General features: G+C 50.4%; 3 protein-coding genes across 12 annotated transcripts in view; 2 read left to right on the top strand and 1 right to left on the bottom strand.

Moving 5' to 3' along the window:
* Positions 1-2,567, top strand: part of STK40 (serine/threonine kinase 40) — a 17,904-nt gene extending 15,337 nt beyond the window's left edge. For all 3 annotated transcript variants that reach the window (XM_046903509.1, XM_046903510.1, NM_204466.2), the window contains exons 11-12: positions 677-761; positions 895-2,567. In XM_046903509.1, coding sequence (XP_046759465.1) covers positions 677-761; positions 895-1,113 — 304 coding nt within the window. In that variant the 3' untranslated portion in view covers positions 1,114-2,567. The remainder of the gene's footprint in view (positions 1-676; positions 762-894) is intronic.
* EVA1B (eva-1 homolog B) lies at positions 1,919-6,838 on the top strand. Of its 2 annotated transcripts, XM_015297790.4 has the most exons (4): positions 1,919-2,850; positions 3,230-3,259; positions 4,551-4,658; positions 4,748-6,838. In XM_015297790.4, the coding sequence occupies exons 3-4, from the start codon at positions 4,592-4,594 to the stop codon at positions 5,155-5,157; spliced, it is 477 nt and encodes a 158-aa protein (XP_015153276.2). In that variant the 5' UTR covers positions 1,919-2,850; positions 3,230-3,259; positions 4,551-4,591; the 3' UTR covers positions 5,158-6,838. The 2 variants fall into 2 exon arrangements, with proteins under 2 accessions (XP_015153276.2, XP_046759532.1); XM_046903576.1 differs by lacking the exon at positions 1,919-2,850 and having other exon boundaries at positions 3,177-3,259.
* The window catches only part of THRAP3 (thyroid hormone receptor associated protein 3), a 22,066-nt gene continuing 5,868 nt past the window's right edge, over positions 6,273-22,470 (bottom strand). For 2 of the 7 annotated variants that reach the window (NM_001305665.2, NM_001397695.1), the window contains exons 2-12: positions 22,181-22,265; positions 19,176-19,336; positions 16,157-17,059; positions 14,516-15,256; positions 13,425-13,597; positions 12,755-12,866; positions 12,118-12,202; positions 9,735-9,919; positions 8,973-9,165; positions 8,280-8,429; positions 6,273-7,675 (exon numbers count right to left, since the gene is read on the bottom strand). In NM_001305665.2, coding sequence (NP_001292594.1) covers positions 7,454-7,675; positions 8,280-8,429; positions 8,973-9,165; positions 9,735-9,919; positions 12,118-12,202; positions 12,755-12,866; positions 13,425-13,597; positions 14,516-15,256; positions 16,157-17,059; positions 19,176-19,312 — 2,901 coding nt within the window. In that variant the 5' untranslated portion in view covers positions 19,313-19,336; positions 22,181-22,265 and the 3' untranslated portion in view covers positions 6,273-7,453. Of the gene's footprint in view, positions 7,676-8,279; positions 8,430-8,972; positions 9,166-9,734; positions 9,920-12,117; positions 12,203-12,754; positions 13,025-13,424; positions 13,598-14,515; positions 15,257-16,156; positions 17,060-19,175; positions 19,540-19,772; positions 22,266-22,470 lie in introns of those variants that run through there. The other 5 variants (NR_174014.1, NM_001397693.1, XM_046903555.1 and 2 more) reach the window with 5 other exon arrangements.

Raw genomic sequence — 22,470 nt, forward strand, 5'->3', positions numbered from 1 at the left:
TGTGTGTGAAGCTCTGGGGTCAGCTTAGGGGTGTAGGCAGCACAAACAGTGCCTGTGCTGTCACACAGACTGCGCTCTGTGGAGTTACAGAGCACTGCTGGGTGCAGGAGGGCCTTTGCTGCTGTGCTCCCCAGCTCTGCCCCACATTTGACTCTTAAATCTGAGTGGTCAGGGATAGCACCCATGTACACGAAGCCAAATCTAGGCTCCTGTGGGGCTCTGCACTGCCCCTAAGTGTAAGCAAGCAGATCTCCAAGAAGAGAAGAGCAGCGGACACTGCTACGGAGAAGCACACTACATCATAGGGTGAGAGGCCTTTTAAGGATAAATGTGGTGCCAGGACTGGCACAGACCAGCAGCCAGAGTGGTTCCAGGGGCACGCTCCAGCAGAAGCTCATCCTGACAGTGTGTGATTTGTGCAGCCCTCTCCCCAGCCCTGTGACCTTCTGTCTGCTCCGAGCAGCGCACCCAGGCCAAGTTCTTGTTCTGCCTGTTGAGTCAGCTGCTCAGCCTGTGATTTTTGGAGCTGTGGCTGTTTTCTCTCCCACCTCTGCGAGGCGTCAGTTCCACATCCTGTCTAAAAACAAAAAGCAAAACCCCTGGGGGGGGGAATGGGGGAGAGGGAGGGGGCAGCGTGGCTGCACAGCGGGCTCCTAACGGTGTGCTCTCCCTGCAGGCAGTCCATGTCATTGCTGAGTGGCCCTTTGCAGGTGGTGCCGGACATTGACGACCAGGTGGCCAACCCTGAACACCCACAGGAGGTACCTGAGTGTGTGTGTGTGTGTGGGGAGGGGTACCTGAGTGTGTGTGAGTGTGTGTGTGTGTGAGTGCCGGCAGCCCAAGGGGGCTCAGGGCTGTGCGGGGCTGCGCTCTGATGGGCTGCCTCTCCCTCAGGCAAAGGTGACGGAGGAGTGCTCGCAGTACGAGTTCGAGAACTACATGAGGCAGCAGCTGCTGCTGGCCGAGGAGAAGAACACTTTGCACGAGGCCAAGAGCTTCCTGCAGAAGCGGCAGTTTGGGAACATCCCCCCCGTGCGCCGCCTGGGCCACGACGCGCAGCCCATGAACCCTCTGGACGCGGCCATCCTGGCCCAGCGCTACCTGCGGAAGTAACCTCCACACCTCCGGGAGCAGAGCAGCCCCTCAGCCCGCTCCCCCACTGCAGCCCAGCAGCAATACCGGTGTCCCACGGCGGAGGATCATGTAGCAGTTCTGAGCTCTGCTCGGGGGACCCCCTCTGGAGGGAGAAGACTTTTCACAAAGCTCCTTTTGGAAGCAGCGGCCCCTCGGCGCCTTCTGGAATCTCTGTTTTTAAATCGAAGCCTAGGTGACTAATCTGCTCCTAATCACGACTGTAATCTACCTCTCTTGTCTTTTTAACCGTGCTGTTCTCTGGACCGAGCAAAGCCCGTGGGGAAAGGAGACTCCCAGGGCGAAGCTGGCTTTGCTGGCACGAGAGTTGCGGCTGTGTAGCATGGAGAGTCGGCCGATTGCATTCGCTCCATATGGTTTGAATAAGCTTAGATTTATCCGGGTTTCTTGAAAGTAAGAATTTCCTGAAGCCTCCCCACTTCCCCCCCCCCCCGTCTGCATCGAATCTTTCTCTGTTCTCACCATGCCCCCCCCCCCCCCTCTCCCCGGTGTGGCTGCGCTGCTCTGGGTGCCGTTGTGTGGGGGGAGGACCGGCAGCCCCCCATCGCCCAGCAGTCCCTCCCCAGCAGCCGTCACCCCCTGGCACAGGGATGGGAGTTGGCGCTGCAGGCCGTGGCTGTGCAGACCCCTCCATACCCCTGGTCGATGGGGGGCTGTGCAGCACTCGGCCCCGCGTGGCCTTCAGCCCCTCTCCCACCTTCCCCAACCCTTTTAGTTTGGTTAAGAATACACGATTTAATCTCTATGGGGTTTTTTTTTTTTTTTCAGTAGCTTATCTGAGGTGCAGTTCAAGTCGCATTAATTCTGACCTGGCCTTTTCCCACTTCACTTGTGGTACAGATCTAATATATGGGTTATAATGTGAACGAGCTGCCCCCCATCGTCCACCCGAGCTCTGTGCTCCAGTGGGGTGAGCAGCAGCTCAGGTGTAGCATTGCCTTCTCTTGCCCCTCGTGGGGCTGCTGCCTGCTCATGGCTGGAGCAGCAGGCGTTGCTCCCCTCGCCGCAGCCCCCAGCTGAGCCAGTAGCTTCCAGCCTTCGCCTTATTTATTGAGCTGACGGATCTGTCCCCCCCAGCCCCCCCCAGCCCTCCCCATCTCTTTTCTCTTCCATTTCCCAAACTCAAAGCAATACTCCGGGCGCTGTGCTGTGCTGTGATACGGAGTGCCATCGCCGGGGGATCGCAGCTGTGCTACAGTGAACTGGAACTGGGGGGGGGGGGGCACACGAGCGGTGCGCCGGGGAGCGGTGCGTGGCACACTGTAGGGAGGGTTCCTATTGTAAGGAAAAGGAGAAAAAAAAAGAGAGAGAAACAAGAAAAGAAAAAAAAAACAAACCACGTTTGTATAAAGATGTTATTTTTGTACTACATCCAACCTCCTCCTGCATGTCGGCAATAAAAGTTGGTACTGAGAGCCACGCGCTCGGTGAGCCGGGGGGAGCGGTGCCCCATAGCCATGCAGGGCGCCTATCCTTGTGGGGCTGGGGGGGTTGGGGGGGGGGGAGCACAGCTGTGGGTCCCCACTGTTGGGCTGCAGTGCTAAGGGAGGAGCAGCGGTGTGGGTGCGATTGCTGTGAAGCAGAATGGTGATGGTGGAGTCGGAGCGCGGGGAGCTGTGGGGCTCAGGACGGCCCCACGGCAGTGCTGTGTGTCTGAAGCACTGTGTGCAGTTCGGCCCATCGCTCGGTGGTGTGCAGGTAAGGAGAGCCTCGTCGGAGGGGTGGGCGTTTCACCGTGTTTATGGTGGAGGGGACCTCAGCCTCATAGGGCAGCACAGGAGGTGCCCCCGATCCCCGAAGCTGTGTGCAGGGGGCCCAGCACTGTGTGTTGTCCCGGCTGTGCTGTGCAGCCGTACCTCCCGAACACACCCTGAGCAGCAGATGGGACTGGGATGGGACTGAGCCCACGGCTGGGAATGGGACGGGGCTGCTGGGCTCTGCTCTGTGCATCCCAGGGGAGTGGGACGGAGCTGCCATTGGCTCCGGCGGGGAGCGCTGACCGCCAGCCTGCGCCGAACTATTTCCTGTTGCTGCAGCGTTAATGCTAAACAGACCTTTCTCTCTCCTCTCTCTACAGCCAAAGTGCGGAGGCTCCGCTGCCGTCCCGGTGAGTACAGTGTGGGCTGTGGGGCTGCGGGCCGATGGGGCACCCCCGGGTCTGCCCAAGCCTGAAGGTGAGGGCTCCGTGGTGTCCCCTACCCGGGGAGGGCGGTGTTGGGGATGCGGCGCTGAGGGCTGCAGGGCTCCGTGCTTTGGGGATGTGGGGTTCGGCGCCTGGGGGTGCAACGCAGTGCTGGGGGTGCAGATCGTGGGGATGGGGGAGGCTGAATTGACGGCGCTCGTGTCCAGCAGGAGTGGGGCTCTGTGCTCACCTGGGGGACCACAGCGCTCAGTGTTGGGGATGCGGTGCTGGGGCTGCAGGGCTGCAGGGCTGTCCCAGTGGCACCGGGGGGGCTCGGGGCATCTGTCCCCATCCTTGTGGCCACTGCAGCCCCGGGCCCTGACTCGTGGTCGGGCTGCGGCCCCAGGGCTGGCACTGTGGTGGTCTTATAGCAGCTCTGTGCTCCAGAACCCCACGGCGGGGCTGTGCCTCTCCACCCCATAGGGCTCAGCAGTGGGGGCTGCTCTGCCCTGAGGGCGCCGGGACCTTCCTGGGCACCCCGGCAGCTCTGTTGTGGGGGATCCCCACCGCCTCGCTCTGCCCGGCCCCACTGCATGCAGCACCGGACTGTCCGGGGACGGTTCTGCTGATGTGTCACATTTTCTGCATTTCTTTCCTCATTCCTCCGTCCGTGGAGACGTTTCTGGGAATTGAGAGCTTCCTTCTGCCAGGGTCTGAGCGCTGCATCGCCTCCACCCCATAGCGTGGCCCCATAGCGTGGCCCCAGCCCCACACCTGCACCAGGGGGGGTTCTGGGGGGACTCTGGGGCTGTATGAGTGTTTGGGGGGGGCGGGGGGTGTCTGTGACCCCCGGTGTTCCCTCCCAGCAGTTTCCCATAGCACTTTGTCCCGTGGCAGCGTGGGGTCAGCGCCCGCCCCACATCCCTCCCTCTGCTCATCCCACCGCTGGCCTTTGCCCCACGGCCCCGTCCTTGTCCCCGTGCCCCAAGGCAAACAGCCGAGGCTCGTGGTAGGCTGGGAGGAGCGCTGGGATGAGCCAGGGGGGCGTTGGGGTGGACAGGGGGAGGAGGACCCCAACACCGCTCAGTGCTCAGCTGAGAGCTGTGTCCCACGGCGGAAGGCCCATCCCGGTACCGCAGATCCTCCTGGCACCGCGTGCTGCAGGAACCACATCCTGCCCAGCCCTGCAGGAAGGACAGAGGGCGGTGGGAGTGGGACAGTGTGCTCAGCACCCACCGGGGTCAGCACTGCGCCCCACTCACCCCCCGTCCCGCAGATGCCCCACATGCGCTGTCCCCCGGGGCGCTGAGCGCAGCCATGGAGAGCCGCAAGCAGAACATGGAGCTGCTGAGCAACAGCATGGCTGCGTACGCACACATCCGAGGTGAGGAGGTGGGGCGCAGCCCCAGCGGGGACCCCGGGGCCGCCCCGGCTCCCGTCCACCCGCTCAGCCCCGCTGTTCCGATCCCGCAGCCAACCCCGAGAGCTTCGGGCTGTACTTCGTGCTGGGCGTCTGCTTCGGGTTGGTGCTGACGCTGTGCCTACTGCTGCTGCGCATCTCCTGCCGGCCCCGCGCGCAGCGCACGGCCCGGCCCGGCCCCGCCGACCTCAGCGAGGACGACGACGACGACGACGACGAGGACGAAGAGGAGGACACGGTGGACCGCGCCGCCTCCGAGTCGCTGCTGCCGATGACGGAGATCCCGTCGGAGTGCCACGGCCCCGGGGACGGCGCTCCGCCCGTCAACGTCTTCGCGTCGGCCGAGGAGTTGGAGCGGGCGCAGCGCCTGGAGGAGCGCGAGCGCATCATCCGCGAGATATGGCGCAACGGACAGCCCGACCTGCTGGGCGCCGACGCGCCGCGCCGCGGGCACTTCTACTGAGCGGCAGCCGCGGGGAGCGCACCCGGAGCGGGGCGGCACCGTCGGTTCCCTCAGCCGCCGCTGCGGGACGCGATGCGCTTTGAGGCGTTGGTACGAAGCCGGGAGGGGGCCGAGCAGCCCCCACGGACGGGGCGGGGCTGCGGCTGCTGCCCACGGCGCGGCGCTCTCCTGCCCGGCTGCCGTCCCCCTTTCCGTTCCCACTGCCTTTGGCCGTGGCCTTTATGGCACCGCCGGACGTATCCCGGTGGGGTCGGAGCCGCTCCCGCTCCCCACAGCCCCCGCAGCTCCCGGCCCCGCTGCCCCTCCCTCCACCTCTACAAAAATAGCTCCTTCCCCGCCGGATCCAGATGTTTTCCAGATGTTCTCCCCGTCCCACGCCGGTGGCGCGAGGCCAAACTGCGCTGACGGCTGAGGATGGGAAACGGTGCGGGGGTGGTGAGGAGGAGGAGGAGGAGGAGGAAGAGCCACGGCTCCCTGCTCTGCTCCCAGACAGCAGCCGGGCTGTCCGGGCCCTGCACTGCCCCAGCTGTGACTGTCAGCTACAGCAGGGAACGCTCAGCTACGAAACCACAGCAGAGCTGAGAGCCCCAACGCTGAGCGCGCAGCACACGGAGCTGCACAGAGCAGGAGAGGGTCAGGGAGGGCTCCCGCGCTGCAGCAGCGAATGCTCCTTCAGATGAAGGCCCTCTGAGTTGGTGACATCGAACCCATGGAAAGGGAGCGGGATGTGACGCAGCCGCAGCCCAAACCCCACAGCCGAACTACCAACAGCGGGAGGGGCCGTTTCCTCCCCCAGCTGCCCCACGAGGCTGAAGGAGCAGCGAACACTGAGCACCTTTTGTTGGTTCGAGGGCTCAAATTCCAGCGTGGAGGAAAACGCAGACCGCAAACCCAGGCGAGCATCACCCCACACCACGCACAGCCCCTGCACGGAGCTGAGCCCTTCCTCTGCACTGACAGCAGCGGAAAAACCTTTCCTGAGCAGCAGCAGCAGCAGAGGCGGTGACCGATGCAGCCCTTCCCGGCTGATGGGCAGTGGAGGTTTATTGCCGGAGTAAAGCTGGCAGCAGCAGCAGGAGGGCTGCGCCGCAGCACTGAAACACAGAAGCAAACCGTTACACCTACTCACTTTATTGTGTTTTATTTGCGTTAACAAAGGTCAGCGGATTGCTAAAGAGGAGCCGTTCAAGTCAAAACGAGCCGAACTCTATTGGTGTGTGCAGGGGGCGGGCACGGCCATGGGGGAGGGGGAGGAGGGGTGGGGGTACAGCAGAGCACAGCCACGGCCTCAGCCCCAGCACTGCTGCCCCTTCTGCTGAGGATGCTCATTCCAAGCAGGAGCCTCAGAGCCCCGCGCGGTCGCCCCAATGCAGCGCAGGAGGGGATTTGCCTTCATTTTGTTTTATTTTTTTTTTATATAAAAAGAGGAATAAAAAAAAGCCTGAAAAAAATCCTCATCGCTCTGATGTTCGTAACCCGGGGAACGCTGAGGGGGCTTAGAAAACAGCGAGGGGGGGCTGAGAGGGGGTCGGAGCAGCAGGGGCACAACCAGGCAGGGCCGAACGCTGTACACAGTGCTGAGGAGGGCGGCTCTTTCTGCTCTCCTTTTGTTGCCTTTCAACCAAATAAAGGGAGGGAGTCGTTTTTAAAAGGCCCGAAAAGTCAACGGTTACATTAAAAACAAAACCCCACTTAAAAAACCAAAGTGATGGCGGTTTGGTCCCAACAAGTCAACACTGAGATCTTTATTCACATGCTCCATTGCTTCTTACTTCAAGAACCAAAAATAGTTTCCAAAATGATCGTTTAATTGGTGTTCCTACACAAAGGCCTAAAAGGAGAGTATGGATTTAAAAAAAAAAACAAACTGAATACACAATGGGGGAGAAAAATGGGAAGGGGTGAGGAAACCCCGAGCTGCACTACTGCAAATTGTAAAAGAGAAACAAAAACATCAACTAAAGGTGGGCACAAACCCCATTCCACGGCGCCTTCAAAGCCCGTTACCAAACAAACCCCCCAACCAAACTGAAGAACAACCATTCTGTAAGGGCACGGACAGAACAGCCGGGGCCTCACCCAGCACTCGACCTCATTCAGTCCACAATGTCTTTGGGAAGATGCGCTCCGCGAGCGGACCCAAGCAGAAATGATGCGTCAGTTCTCACCCCCGGGGAGGGGGGCAGAGCTCTGACAGCGCAGGGAACGTCGGGGTTATGTCAGAGCCCTTCGGGGGGCTCCGCTCCGGGGGCCGCCCTGAGGCCCGGCACGGTGAGTGCCGCTCCCGGCACCGCGGCTATTCGGCCGCCGACTGCAGGCTGTCTTTGTCCTCTCTGTTCTCCGTCCCGCTCTCATCGTCTTCGATTTCTCCTTCTTCGCCGCTGAATTTGTCGTGAGCCCATTTGGGGCTGGTGCTCGACTTCCTGAACATGAAACGCCCTCGTCCTCGGGGGAAGGCACCGCGGCCACGGCCTCTGCTCACCCACTTCTCCGCGCCTTCGCCCTCGCGGTCATCGTGCTGTGGGAGGAAGCAGAGGACAGCAGTGAAACAGAGGGAGTGCTCTCAGCAGAAGGGGAGCGGGAAGAGCCCGGCCCTGAGCTGCGCAGTCAGAGGAGGAAGGCAGTAAAACAAACCCGAGGCTTTCTCGTTTGAGGTGTAAGACTGAAACAGCGACTTGGATCCCATGAGCCCCAAATCGGGAAGGGAAACACACGAGTTCTGCCTGCTCCAAACTTCCCCTTCTCCAAAGGGCCGCTCAGACACTGCCCCCACACACAGACAACCGTGGTGTGACACACTGCTACCAGCAGAAACAAAGGAACAGCACAGACCCACCCCGGAAGGAAGCTGGAATTTAGTGAGGACAGAAGAGCCGCCCCCTGTGACGCAGCCCAAAGGGTTTACGCTGCATTTCCAACACTACTGAGAAATGACATTTTTTAATTCAATCCTAAAGGTCAGTGAAAGGTAAAGCACTCTACAGTGAGCAGAACAGCTCCTCAGTGGGGAGCCAGAAGCCCCTTGGGAAGAAGCATGGCATGCAGCCTCAAGCTGGTGGTCACAAGCACTAAGGGCAGCTCCAGCTCAGCGCTCAGACACGTTTCACACTTAGGACACATACCAGGTAGTACTTCTTGCTCTTCGGTGTGTACTCAGGATCCCAATCCTCTTCCCTGCTTCTCTTCTGGAAGTCATTGTTGCCACCACTGTTGCTGTTATTGTTGCCTGAAAAGTTGCCTCGGCCCCATCCTCTCCCCCTCGCTCTGAATTGCTGTAACAGCAAAACATGGAAGGGAAATCAAACAGCTGTGACAGCAGTGCTCCTTCAGAGGCACCAAGAGATGCAGCACCGCTTCCCCAGCATGCCAGGAACACCTCTGACCCATCACTGAATTAAAAGCTCACGATATTTTATGGCCTTCAAGCCCAACTGATGACACTATCCAATACAGCTTATTTAAAGAGAGGTGTTTCCTGAGCACCCAAAAGAAGGCATCCAACACACACAGACTTCTGTGTACCAAGGGCACGAATGCTGAGCCTCCCCCAGCCTGCCCCATCAGGCTGCTCAGCCATCACTGATGTACAGAAGCTTCCAGGCTATACTCTGCACCACGCACCTCAAGCTCAGCTGCCCAGCCTACATTCCCAACAGCCCAGTTTGTGCTTCAGGTCTGCAGCCATCACATTCTGGTTCATCCACAACCAAAGACTTTCAGGCTTCTCCTTTACAGAACACTTTGACTGCAGAACACCACACAGTGGCTGCTTCTGACTGCACTGCAATCGACACACGGGGTGGGGAAGCACTTACAAAGGTCCCTCGGGCTCTTCCTCTCTCATTTGGACCCGTGAACTCCTTAGTTCCAAGTCGGGACTTGTCAAAGCCTGTGGTGCTTTCCTCCCTCTCCTCAGTCTCCTCGGGATACTCCTCTGCTTTCACTGAGTGAGAGGACCGTGAGGACGACGAGCTGGATCTGGACCTCTCACGCACCCTTCGGTGTTTCCTGTTTCAGTGATGGGAAAGAAGGGTGGGGGGGAACAGCATCTGGATTAATCACTCAGCAGTAACCTGGTGGCTAATCAACTATTTTATCAGTCCCCCATCAGTAGTGCTTTCCTTTTCCTGCTATGAAAAGTCACGGTAACAGCTCAACATCAGCTGTGACGTGCAGATCTAGCAGAGGTCCCAAGGCTTCTCTGACATGATTTTGCTGCTTATAAAGCACTGACACTGCCCACAAGGAGACAAGCACGCATTTGAGACCAACAGTCTAATAGAAAAGGACTAAATTAAACTTGAGCAAAGTCACTTAAACACTGCCATTGCCTATGACTGGAACAAGAATAAAAAGGGACTTACCCACTGTGACACACGGAGCCTTCCCATTTACCTTTAACAGTTACTTTACGTTCCAGATAGACACAATGGCATCAAGAAGACACGCAGGGGAGTAACTCACACCACTGCAGCAGTTATGTCAAGGTGTACAACCACATACATGCGAGGTTGTCTCCAACTTTACCAGCAGAAACACGAAATGCAGAACGAAAGGCTACGGGGTTTCCTACATACTTTTTCTTTGAGCTTTTGTGACTTTTCTCCGTTTTCTCAGCTGATCTTTCCCTTGAGTGACTCGAATCTCTGGACTCCACCGACTCTCTGGATTTATCACGTTTAAGATCTCTTTCCTTATGTTTTTTACGGCGCTCGATATCAAGGCGCAGGTCAACAGGGTCATCCTTGTATTTCCCTTCAGCCTACAAGGGCAGGGATGGGGAGAGTTTAACACACAGACCCACAGCACCCCCAGTTCAGCACCATTACTTTACTACTGACTGCACAAACTTGTGGAGAGCAGGGGTTTATCTGAATGCTACTCAGTGCTCCATTTTAAGATGCAAAACGATGCACTATCAAACTCAGTTTTTATTTGTCAGACTTCAATCTTCCTACTTTTTTTTTTTTAAAAAAAAACTTTTACCCTCTTTAAAACAGCATTAGAATAGCCTGGTCATAGGGGAACACTGACACTTATTGTACACCACAGCCATCGAGATGAGAGCAACTTGGAAACCCAATCCGTGTGGGTGTGTGTGGCAGAACTGCAGCGTGCCAGGAATGCTGGAAGGCCTGGGGACACCTGTCACAGGGCAGCAGCATCCAGCAGGGCAGAAGGGCTCTACAAACTTAAGGAGAAGCAAAAGCTGTTTGCCAGCTGGGGACACCTGGGGCAGCAATCCTTCAGTGAGTGTGCTAAGAGATGGAGGCCACTGGAAATGCAGCGATCAAGGCTGTTTACTTGGAAGAATCCCACTGATGTGTTGTCTTTAATACCCCTGTCAAGAAGGTTTGCTCTGTGGCAGATACCACCCAGAGCATGGCTTTCCCTTGCCTAGGGGCACCACAAGGAAGGTGCCAAAAATCCATCCAGCTCTACAAAAAGCACCCAGCTCGTGGTCTCTGTGTGTCTGTTAACACAGTCAGCTACACAATCTGGGAATGCTTGCTCGAGTTCAACTGAAATGGCTGCCTAAACGAGCAGCAGGCTGCAATGGTTTCTTTAGGAAAGGTGTAGCTGCGTTACCTGGGGGTGCTCTGAGAGCTGCAGCACTTGGATGAGGTTCTGCTCTGAGTGCACAACGTGAGCAGCAAACTGACAGTGCTGTGGTTTTGCCAAACGTTTACCCGAGCAGCAGTGCTTTGGTGGCAACCTGCACACCACGTCGCTAGCAACAACACAGCCCCCACAGCAACTGCTGCTCCATTTACACAGCACTAATCTCGGGAACTGTATGACTTGATACACAACATCAATCAGATTAATCGCCCCTGAATTAAATACAAAAGGATTAGTAATTCTCTAGCTATTAAACTTTTTACTTACATGAGTTTCTAAACACTTTTTTTGTTTAAATAAAAATGTCAAATAACGCAGGAGTGGGAGCAGGCCTTTTGGTTGGGTTTTTTTGCTCTTCTACTTTCCCCAGGCAAAGAGCTTTAATTTCTACTCTGAGAATACAACTGCTCCCAACACGGTGGATGGCAGATAAGTGACAAAATCAGCAGCAGCTCCCTTATGTGGTGCAGCAAACACCTATTGGGTTTGTGAGGGCACGTCTGTTTCACGGAAGGCTGGCGAGCTGTTTGGAAACCACGTTTATAATACACTCTGCCAAGCTGATGCTCAGAGTTCAGGCCCATCAAATCCATCTCACCATCGTCCATGTCAAGCCACAAGTGTTTGGAAAAAATCGAAAACAAATATGAAACAAGTAAGGTTTCAGCACGACTGTTCAAAATCTCTTCAATGTAAATATGTACGAAGGTGAATACACAAAGGTTAAAATCCCAAACATTGTGTTAAGCCATTTCTAAGTGGTTTACAGTAAGCATCATGGCTTAACATGAGCTACAGCTAACACACTCCATTCCCAAAGGTCTGCTCTATGACAACAGGTGCTGAATGTTAACTAACAGCAATCAACAGAAACGGTACAGCAAGTTGTTAGAACAAATTTTATCACCCTCTTAATAGTGTATCTTGTTTAGCTAAGTATTTAGTTTTACTCTCCTCTTTTTGACATGCATGTCTTTCTGAAAACATGGTTGGCAATATCGCATGTATACAATTGATTTAATAATACTTACAAGCAGACAAATATCACAAAAAGTCTCTTCTCTCATCATGGGCACTTGTTCCAAAAATCCTCTCATTTTTCTCAAGCTCACCTCAATTGACTTTGGGGTCATTTACCATAGTCTAACCACTTCACAAAGGTTGTTGATACATTTTTAATAAAAATTAACCCTTTGTAGTTCATTTTTAGAATTATGCCCATCCTTAAAAGAAAAACACAAACTTAAGTAGAGAGTAATTTAAACAAAAACATCACTGTTAAGTTCATGCCCAATGCACTCATTTTGTTGAATTAAACTAATCAGAGTGACAGTTCACCTTGAAGCCGGGATCTCTGGAACTTTTCGATTCCTCTTGAGAGAATCCATGTTTTCTAAAAGTACTGGGAGAAATATCTATCCTCCTGAAAGCAAAGGAAGCACAAAGATATCACCTTGATTACAAGATGACACTGGACACCAAACTTAAGATTCACTTTAAAGGAGACTGTCATATATTCCCAAACACATTGAAAACTCATTTTTCCCCCACTTTTGATGAAGCTGCTATAGAGCATCTTAAGTTCTCTGATCCAACAGTTCTCCTGATGAGAAGTTACTGTTCACTAAGTATCTGTTCAAGTACTTTTCCAGCTGTAGACAAAAAGACATTTCACTTTTTCAAGTTGCTTACCCAGTAACATCTAAAAGATATCAGGTCTAACCTTCAGGAACTCAAATGACAGACCAAGACATTGCCTCCCCTCCACGGTATCACTTCTGCTCATGGATTTAATAACTAACTTCCTTAGTCTCATCAGAGGCTGGGTAGGAGATCAGACATAACATTAACACGAAGGCCACACTGTACTACTCCCTTAGCCAGGCACAGATACACCCATTTTCTCCTATTCTTGAGTTATTCCAGAACAACTGCAGAGTTTAAGGCCTGAAAACCCTCCTGCCATGCCACCAACCTGTGAATTTCAGGGCTCTTTTTATTTTTAGCTGCTTCTTGTTCCATTCCTTTCTTTAGGTATTTGGTAAAGCGTTCGTTCAGCGTCATTCCTGACGATCCAAAGTGATGCTCTGTTGGAGGGTTTGAGTAAACAATGCCACAATATTAATACCATTTGTGTAAAAAGAAAGAGCTCGTCAGTCCTACAGCTTGGTCAAATCTAACAATGGTTGTCTTCCACCACCTCAAGGGAAGTTTTACAGAAGGTACAGCCAGACTCTTCTCAGAGCTACATGATAAAAGGACAAGAGAGGATTACCACAGGCTACAAGAGAAGTTCTGACCACATATAAGGAAAGCACTCCCCCCACACCCCCTCCCCCCAACTGAACGTGGCTGAGCACTGGAACATTTAAGCTCTATACCACAGACTTTCAGAATTCAACCCCAGACAACACGATCCAAAGCATATGCTAGCACTGCTTCAAGCAGGAGGCTGAGCTAGGTCTCTTAGAATCACCACCCTCAATTATTCTATCACCATGTCATCATCAGTTGCTTTTGTTGTCTACAGCATATCTACTAGAGAACAACTTTCCAAGCATTTATCAGAGTGCATGAAAAGCACTCATTTGGGCAAAGCAGGGAGGAGTGAACCTTCATGTGAGGACATGCAGACTTTGACCTACCTCTTACATGATGGACTATAGTCACTATGTGTTGAGCAAACAGTTCAGAAGGACTTCGCTGAGACTGAGCAGACTGAATATGATGAAATATGGAACGAAACTCCTGCTCTTTTTTGTTGCTGTGCACAAGGTCACGACACAGCTTGCGTTCCTGAGCCAGTATGCCACTTGGACTAGAAAAACAAACAGGCCACACAAAACAGAACATAGGAATCAGTTCAAGATGACTAACGTTTCAGAACTCAGAAGCTGACTGCATTTTTTTTTTAATGTAATACAACAAAACCACCTAAAAAACATTCAATAGCTTAAGCAGATTGCTTATTTAAATCCTTGAAATACACTAATCTAGGTTACCGTAATAATTCAGATCACTTGCTGCTCTGTAGTTGGAGGGCTGTGTCAGATACTAAACGCTGACATTCAGTGAAACACAAGCTCCTCCTGACACCACAGCTGGCTGCAATCCTCTGCTGCTGTTCCTAAATCCTAGGTTAACTTCTAACATCCCACATGAGCACATGAACACTTACTGGCTGCTTCTGTCCCAGCACGCTCTCTGAAGTACATTTTACTGCCTTAAGATTTCTTGAAACAAGGCAGAAGTGGCTGTCAATGCTTCCTAGAGTTTCAGTAATACTATGTTGAGAATAAGTCTAAGTGCTCTCCAGAGGAAATGCCATTTAAGCTGCGCTGTCATTTCACTGTACCTCTAATTTTCTATCAGCAAGAAGCCACTAAGCAGCCAACTCTTTCCAGAGGCCGTTGTAACAAAGAAGCTGATGCAGAAGCATTTACATTCTGAAATGACCTTACATCTAGTTGTAGAAAAGAAATCAGGAAAGGTTATTTAACCTTTGTACTATACCTTCATCATCTGTAGAGTGGCAATCCCTCCAACCTCCTGCCATACAAAGGGGTCATACAAGTCCACCAATGCCAGAAAAATTTCAAGCTTCCATCAACAAAAAACGCAAACTGTGACGTAATATTTATCCTTCCTCACACTTCACACACATGAAGGGCTCCAGACCAGAAACAGGCAGCCAAAAGCACTATTTCAGCAGCCCCAACCCACAGCAGACACTTACCGCGCAAGATCTTCATCAAAGGAGTCCATCCGAATATTGACCTGGGCCTCACGAGTAATGGAAAAGGAGGACTTGCCAGGAGCCAGCCCATCTCCTTTGGAACCTGGCTTCTCCTTTACCTCAGAGGCCTTCCTTGGTGGGGGAGAAGAGCTTTTTTCCTGGCTTGTTTTATAAGTGGTCACCCTAAAATTCTTTTCAGGAACAAAGCCCCGGTGACCCGGCTCAGATCTCTTGGATGCTGGCCTCTCTTCTTTTTTAGATCTCTCAGAATAGCTCTCCTCCTCCATTTCCTCAGACTTTCTTTGCTTCTCTTTTCCAGGTGGCAAGAACACCACACCTTCCCATTTGCCTTGCCTATCCTCTTCTTGACTTTTACTCGATGTTGCTACCACTTTTGACATAAATTTGGGCTCATCATCAAAATCCGAATCCTTACGGCCCTTTGCCTTTTCTTTCTTTTCCTGATCATCCGTTTCATCTTTGCCATAATGACTTTCCTTGTGGAACTCCGGGGCCTTTGGCTTGTCAAAGTCATCTCGGAACTTGTAGCGCTTGGGTGACTGACTGCCACGGTATCCCTTCTCAGAATCTGCTTTGGATGCATAGGAATCAGATTTTGCCTTTCCATCTGTTGATCCCACCTCTGAGAAATTCCCTTTCTCTTTATTTTTTTCCTTCTCAACATTTGTTACTTTCTGATCTTTGTCCTTCCCATTCTCCGCCTTCTGCTCTTCCAGATACCTGTTCACAAAATAGACATTACTGTTAATTTTCTTATTGAAAGAGGTTGATATTTCAGTGAAAAGCAGCCAGATTTTACAGAACACCGAGCTGTGCATGTACAGAGGGCTCTCACTAGGCCCTAAGCAGTTAACATGCACAGCAGATTTCTCAGCCTGGACTTAGGCTTTCAGATGTCGATAAATACAACAAATGTAGAAGAAAATGGATATGCAGAACCGATGAAATGAGGCTTAAAACAAATAAAACAGCTTACCCACAGATGTATTTTAAGGAAAATAGTAACATCTTACCCAATCGGTTTATTTACTTACAAACCTGCTTCGGGAGAACAACACATCAAAACTTTCAAACTGGGCTGTTCTGCTTTAAACAACATACTGGAAATAAAAGGCTCAAAAGCTACTTCAAATTTGGGATGCAAGTTTCATAGGTAAGCTAAATATTTCATGACAGACTGCAAATACAAATAAAAGCAAAAAGGTTAACAGAAGAGAATATTTACTTTGCTGGGAGAAGACAAAACACTCAGTGAGAACAACAATTCATCACAAGATAATTTAAAGCATCGAAAATATGTTTTTAAAGCAGTCACTAATGCAAAACCTTAGCTTTGAGGGAAGAGCAGTAAAGCCCAAGGACATTAGTCCAGAGCTCTGGAAAGCCCAAGCCAGAGTTACAGATCTCTCCTTTCCTTTTTTAAAGTTCAGACATCCCTGATAGGGGATCAGTCCAAAACAACTTAAAGAATCAACTTCAAAGCACTTATGAATGCTTCCATCCCCTGCACTCCCCTGGGCCTCAGTCCAGCTGCAGACACTGAGCAGCGCACACAGGGAGTGCCTGCCCATGCAAACCACCTCATCAGAACACTGCCATGCAAAGGAACACATCACTTGCCTCTTTGAGAAGGCTCCTCCGCCAGGAGCTGTGGTTTCCTCCTTCTGAGATGTACCATACATGGAACTGATTGGCGTTGGACTTTTGCACACAGGGCTCTTTCTTGTTGGACTCAAACCTGACGAGCCGTGGTCAAATGGACTCTGATGAGATCCTGCCTGAAAGGAGGTGCTGCTCTGCGACGCAGAGCTCATCTGAGAGGGGTTGGACAGTGGGGAGCTCGACTTCTGCAATGGACTTGGCCGAGGAGAACGCCGCCTCACCACAACTGATTGGAGAGGGCTTTTTAACGCAGGGCTGCGTTCCCTCGGGCTGAGCTCAGGCGCAGCAGCTCTCGATGTTGAGCTGCTACCATAGGTGGACACATCTTGCCATGGTTTTGATCCCTCAGATGCCTTGGCATCTTGAGCAGCTGCTCCTGAAAACGGCTGCTCTTTAGAATCATCACCTTGGTTATCTCCTGCAGCCTGAGATGCCCGGGCTTCCTTGGAAGATGACTTTTTCTCCTTTCCAGATTTACGCTTGGAAGACTCAACTCGGCTATGGTTGGAGGAAGACCGAGAAGAGGAAGACCTCCTCGACCGATCAGATGATGACTTATCAGAATTTCTAGAATGACTTCTAGACCTTGGGGAAGGAGACCTTCTCTTGGGTGAACGGGAGCGTGACCTCCCCCTACGAGGGCTATACGCTTGGCGGTAGTTTTGCCAGTTAGACCTGTAGTTCCCATATCCTCCTCTGTTATATTGGCCCCACGGATAGAACCCTCGATTTCGGCCTCGGAAATAATATGGTCTCCTGTATCCTCTGTTATGACCTCTGAAATCCCGGTTCTGATAGACTCTTGGATGGTTCCTTTCCCTGTTATGAGATGGAGAATATGACCTTGAACGGGACCTAGAACTGATAAAAAAACACATATTATTATTATTGGTACCACTTAATATTTGAAGTCTCATCTCCCACCTCCTGTCTCCCTCACTTATTTTGTACACTCCAAAAATTCTGATAGAGATGAAATCCCAGTCCTTTGCTAGGAAAGTCAAACAAATCACAACACACGAATACAAGAAAGGCAGTACTGAGCATATGGTGCACTGCTCTAGAGATCAAGTTCCAAAAGGTGAACCAGCTGTCACAATTCCAAAGCTCCAACTCAAACTAACAGAGAGATGCACTCCCCCGACAGCCTGACACCACGAGGTGGCAATGTTTGGTGCTCCCTCTGCTCACTTCCTCCTGATGTGAAAGCTCTGGCTATTCAGAAAGAACGGAACTGAATCCAAGACAAGTCCAAAGCCTGCAAGAGGACTGATTTAAAAGACAAAATATTAAGGGGGAATTGTATCAATGTCTCTTCCATTTGAAAATTCAGAACTGCAGTTGTGTAACTGCTCAGAAGCCCCACTGTAGCTCAGGTTTCAATGCCATCTTTACAGCAAGGATTTCCCAGCTGGTGGAAAAAAAACACAGTTATGCTGGAAGTCTGAGATTTTAAAATCAGAGAAAGTGCCCACACTACTAGGTTCAAGGAGGAAAGACTTTGCAAAATGGAATTGAAGCTATTCCCACACTCCCTTTTTATGTTAAGAGATCCATACAGCTCTGTCAAACACACACTGAATGGTCAAACACAGCAGATGTGTACGTCTTCTGTAGCAATTCTGCTAGCCCCTGTAAGCTAGCCAGCTAATGCATTCTGCTTCAGCTCTAAAACACCCACTATTAAGCAATAGTTAAAGTCATAAAGAAAGCAAGAAACATCAGGCAGACTGACACAGCAAAAGAACTTAGAAAACACAGCCAGTCTCCAGAATGAAGAGCAGAATAACTGCTGTGACCCATGCTCCTGAATCCAATGGATCCTTATGCCAACAGACCACATGAGACTCACCTCAGCGAGCATCCCAATGCCACACAAGATTTGTCTCTAACACCCTCCATACTGATACTCTTTATTTACTGTTCTTTACAAAGCAGTAGATTCAGCAGCAGTACGAAGGAACCAGCCAGGCAGATCATCCCAAATGACAACACATTTTCCAGCATTCCAGCTTCCCTCTGCAAAGAGCTTGGTTCGATGGAAGTCTCCTCCTCTAACTGAGTTTTGTCATGCCTCCTCTCTCCAACTGTATGTTTATTACAGTCTCTGCATTTTAGAAATCTCTAATTGTTAACAGTTGCATATGTTTACAGACTGATTTCAGAACTAATGTTACTCCTTTAAGATTATTGAAAAAGCAGCTGAACACCGTTATTCCCAGCCCAACTACAATCTCTTCGCCAGATACAAAATGCTCAGCTGAAAGGAAAAGGCAGCCATCCTGACAGCCAAGGAAGAATGGGCTTTTAGCTGGCCTGATAAAAAGCAGTTCAAGGGGGCAAAAACAACTACTATGCACGTTATTGATTTCTCAAAGCTAACTGCAGCGAAATTAACTTTCTCTACTTCATACAGCCAGAACTCATGCTTTTGTTCACTGCCTGCTGTATGCTGAGGTGAGGGGCAGGGAAACAAACAAACAAAAAAATTGCCCCTATCTTTCCTACTTGTGCCTATTAACTGACACAGACACTTGACTGCATTTTTAAGACAGATAAAGCATGCAACACGTGTAAAAGCCTCTCAAATCTGGGATCAACTGTATCAAAACCTTAGAAAAAAAACTTGAGATGTTTAACAACACAAAGGAGCGTGTTTTGCTATGAATCTTCCCTGCTCTGACCACAGAACAGCTGGCCTGGGGAGCAGAGGAGCACTCACCAGGATCTGGCTGGGCACGGTCAGCAGGTGGTGAGTGACTACACCATGCACCACCTGTTCTCTCTCTATTTTTTTTTTTTTTTTTATCATCAATATTATTTTTCCTTCCTTTTCTAAGGACCCTAAGACATAGGACACCATCTGTCCTAAAATGAAATACAAGGCTTTCATGGAAAAGAAGGAAGAGACAAACCACTTGACCAGGAGAGAGGAAAAACAGTCACACCCACAGACTCGAGAGCTGCACACACTCACCTGAGCCTGCGTTTCCTCGAGCGTGAAACAGAGCGAGAACGGGAACGAGATTTGGAGAAGGAACGTGAGCGTGATCTCGACCCAGATCTCGAACGAGAAGAACGAGATCCAGATTTGGATTTGTTGGTTTTAGACATCCTGAGAGCACTCGTCAGTGACACCTGAAGGAAACAGCGAAATGAAGTCACTGGAACATGGAGTCATACCTCAGACCTGGGGGAACAGGCAACACCTGCAACCTGACCACTGCAGCGACCTGAAGCTCAGTAAGGCTGCAAGTATGGGTGCTCCAAGTGGCTGCCTGCTAACAGCCACATGCAACTGAATTCTGAACAGAACATTGCTTTCAGTTGAAGGAGGAAATCTGCAAAAAGAATAAAAGGTTTTAACCCAGAATATTTGTGAATTTGAGTGCTACAGTTGAAAGCAACAAGTTAATGGAAAAAACAGAAACAGGCGAAGGCCATGCAGCTAACTTAGGCAAGACAACCTATAAAGAGACATTTAATTTCAACCACATCACCAGCAATACAGACAGTACCAACAAGCACGTTTTGTGATCTCCTTCCTACAGGACTAGCAGCAAACCTAACGTACCAGGGCGACAGGTCAGAACAGCTCTGGTGTCACTTCTGTCCTGCAGTTACACTGCTTGCAGTGGTTGACCTATTTAATCTCTGGTATCCAGCCATAAACAAAATTCCTTAGAATTTAACATTTGATCATGTTGCAAAATATGCTCCAGGATCTGATTCCCTGCTGGTTTTTCTTTCAGTTTAGTTCTTCAGTCGAAATGGAAAATGCTTTGGTCCCTGACTTGGAGAAGAGGAAGCAAACTCCACTCCCTCACTCCTCAGATTAAGTTCCCCGTTGCTATTTGCATTCACAGAAACCCGAGAGCTCAGCTGTAGGCTAGGAAAGGAAGCAGATGCCAGGGAGAGCTGGTGCTGGGATTCTCGACTATTCCACACGGGGGTTAGTATAAAGATTTGAACTCTGCAATGCCAGAGACAGTTGATGAAGCTGAGAAGAGAAACTGCACTCATTAATCAATACTTAAGTTTCATTCACAACATAGGATGCAATTTATCTAGCATTTGACAGGCCGCTGACTTCACCCCACCATCTGCATCATTTGCTTCACACGAAGGAAAGCAAGACTACTGGAAGACCACATCGTCATAACATCAGGCCGTTTTGGCATGAAAAGCCAGTAATGGTTTTGGAGAGGTTTCAGCAGGTGCTTCCCTCTCAGCACTCAGCACTCACCTAGGAAACAGAACACCACAATGGTGGTGTGCTGAGAACTCCTGCTGTTTCCCTTGGCTTGGATTATAACAAGCACTCCGAGTTCTATCAGCTCACTACTCTAACTGAAAATTAATACCACAAAAAAGAAAACAAACCCTTTCTCATTTCAAGCAGCTCAACTGACCATATACATTTCAGAGCCAACAGAGAGGAGCAGACAAATTTGTGGCCAGACAGGAATACCATCTTCAGCAGCTTGGCAGGCTGATCAGGTTAAGACAATGAGGAAGCAAAAGAGGTGAACTACAGTCCAACGTGTATTGCATTTAGTACCATCACCAAATACATAGTGAGGTCAGCTCTAATCCCTTCAACCCCTCCTGAAGCTGCTTACTCCTATGCTGACGAATCAAGTCAAGGAACTGATCCAGCTGCAATGCCAGTTAAAAAAAAAAGCCAAGTATAAGTCCTCAGAAGACTAGAAAATGATCTTAAAAGTATCACCTGCTTGAAGCCATTTATGTCTCTGTAGTTTACTTGGATTCACAGCACTTGCTAGCCAGTGTGGTACAAGTGCCAGAAGCTCCCTTGCTTTTGTAGTTATTTTTAATCTTTGCCAGTGTTTCTCTAGCTGATTCATTCCTAACATGAGGTAATTCCTACTAGAATAGGAACCAAACTCCTGTGTTCTATCAGTAATCACAAGGTTAAGCAAACCAAGTGTTGGAGCCATTTCATCTCCCACGTTAAAAGGGAGTTGTAACCTTACTGTGATATACACACAGTCCTTCTAACAATTAATTATTTACTTACTGAGATAAAACATGTCCTAGTGCTGAAAAAAACTGCTCTGGAATACTCTGTTCTTACAGTGCTTCCTAAGAATTGCTCTGACTTTAGAGGCAGCTGTAAAGGAAGCGAAGATGAGCTGTGAGAGCAGCAGTGGCCATTCACTTACCTCACCAGCTCTGTTTCCCCACTGAAGATGGTGCTGGGCCCCCAGAGCACACACACAGAGCCTCACATAGCTCACACAATGCTTTGCAAAGCATTAGAAAGTAAAGTGTAGCTGCTCCTGAGCAGGAACTACAGCAAAAGCATTTACACAGTGCTGTGGTGACTCCACATTAACAATCTGCTCTGACAGGGGTCACATTTCCTTCCTGCTTGCAACGAGACAACTGCCTTCCCATAACACTGACTCCCTCTACCTTAAAAGGCACACAATTGCATCTACTGACCAACAGAAGGTTTTCAGATGGAGAACATTTCTTACATTTAGAGGCTATTACAAGCATCAGAAGTTTGCCTTCTTCATTTCTAAGTCCTCTCACCGCAAACCATCATAATCAGATAATGCAGTAATAGAGAATGCTCTTACAAAGCCACTTCAACGGACTTTGCTCAGAAAAGAAGCTTTTGTCATGGAACGGTGTCAGAGAAGTTAATGTTTTACAGGCTTTATGTCTTCTGACAGAACTCAACTCTGCTCCAAGCAATGAAAAAAAAAATCACTGCCAAGACCACTACTGTCAGAAACTTCCTCGGGGTACCCAGGTCTCACAGTAGTTTTACACTGCTTTTCAAGCAGCCACTGACTGAAATCAATGCTCTGCACAGCAACACGGACAACGAAGAGAATTAAACTGAGTTTAACTTGTAGCACAGCCAGGATAAGGGATGGTAGAAGTATATTCCAGATCCCCAAACAGTTTTACCACCTTTGAAGATCCTGTTTTCTGTTTCGTGCCTACCTGCTCCAGCAGATTCACACTGTGTACCCTTCAACAGTCAGTTTTACTGCCTGAGTTGTGTCAATTATGAAACCAGGAAACAAACCTGAAATGAGAAGAGAATACATTGAAGCACTTAGTATTTACTTGTCTACTTTCCTCTGTCAGCAAACAAAAGGAGCCAGCTTCCTCAATTCCAATTTCAAATGCAGCAGCCTTTGTCCCAGCCAGGATCCCTCTCTGCAACTTTAAAACCCCAGGAAACAGAAAATCTGACTGAGCAAATAGAAATGCAGTCCTACAGTGATCGT

This window comes from Gallus gallus, chromosome 23, assembly GCF_016699485.2.
Source record: "Gallus gallus isolate bGalGal1 chromosome 23, bGalGal1.mat.broiler.GRCg7b, whole genome shotgun sequence".
NCBI lineage: Eukaryota > Metazoa > Chordata > Aves > Galliformes > Phasianidae > Gallus > Gallus gallus.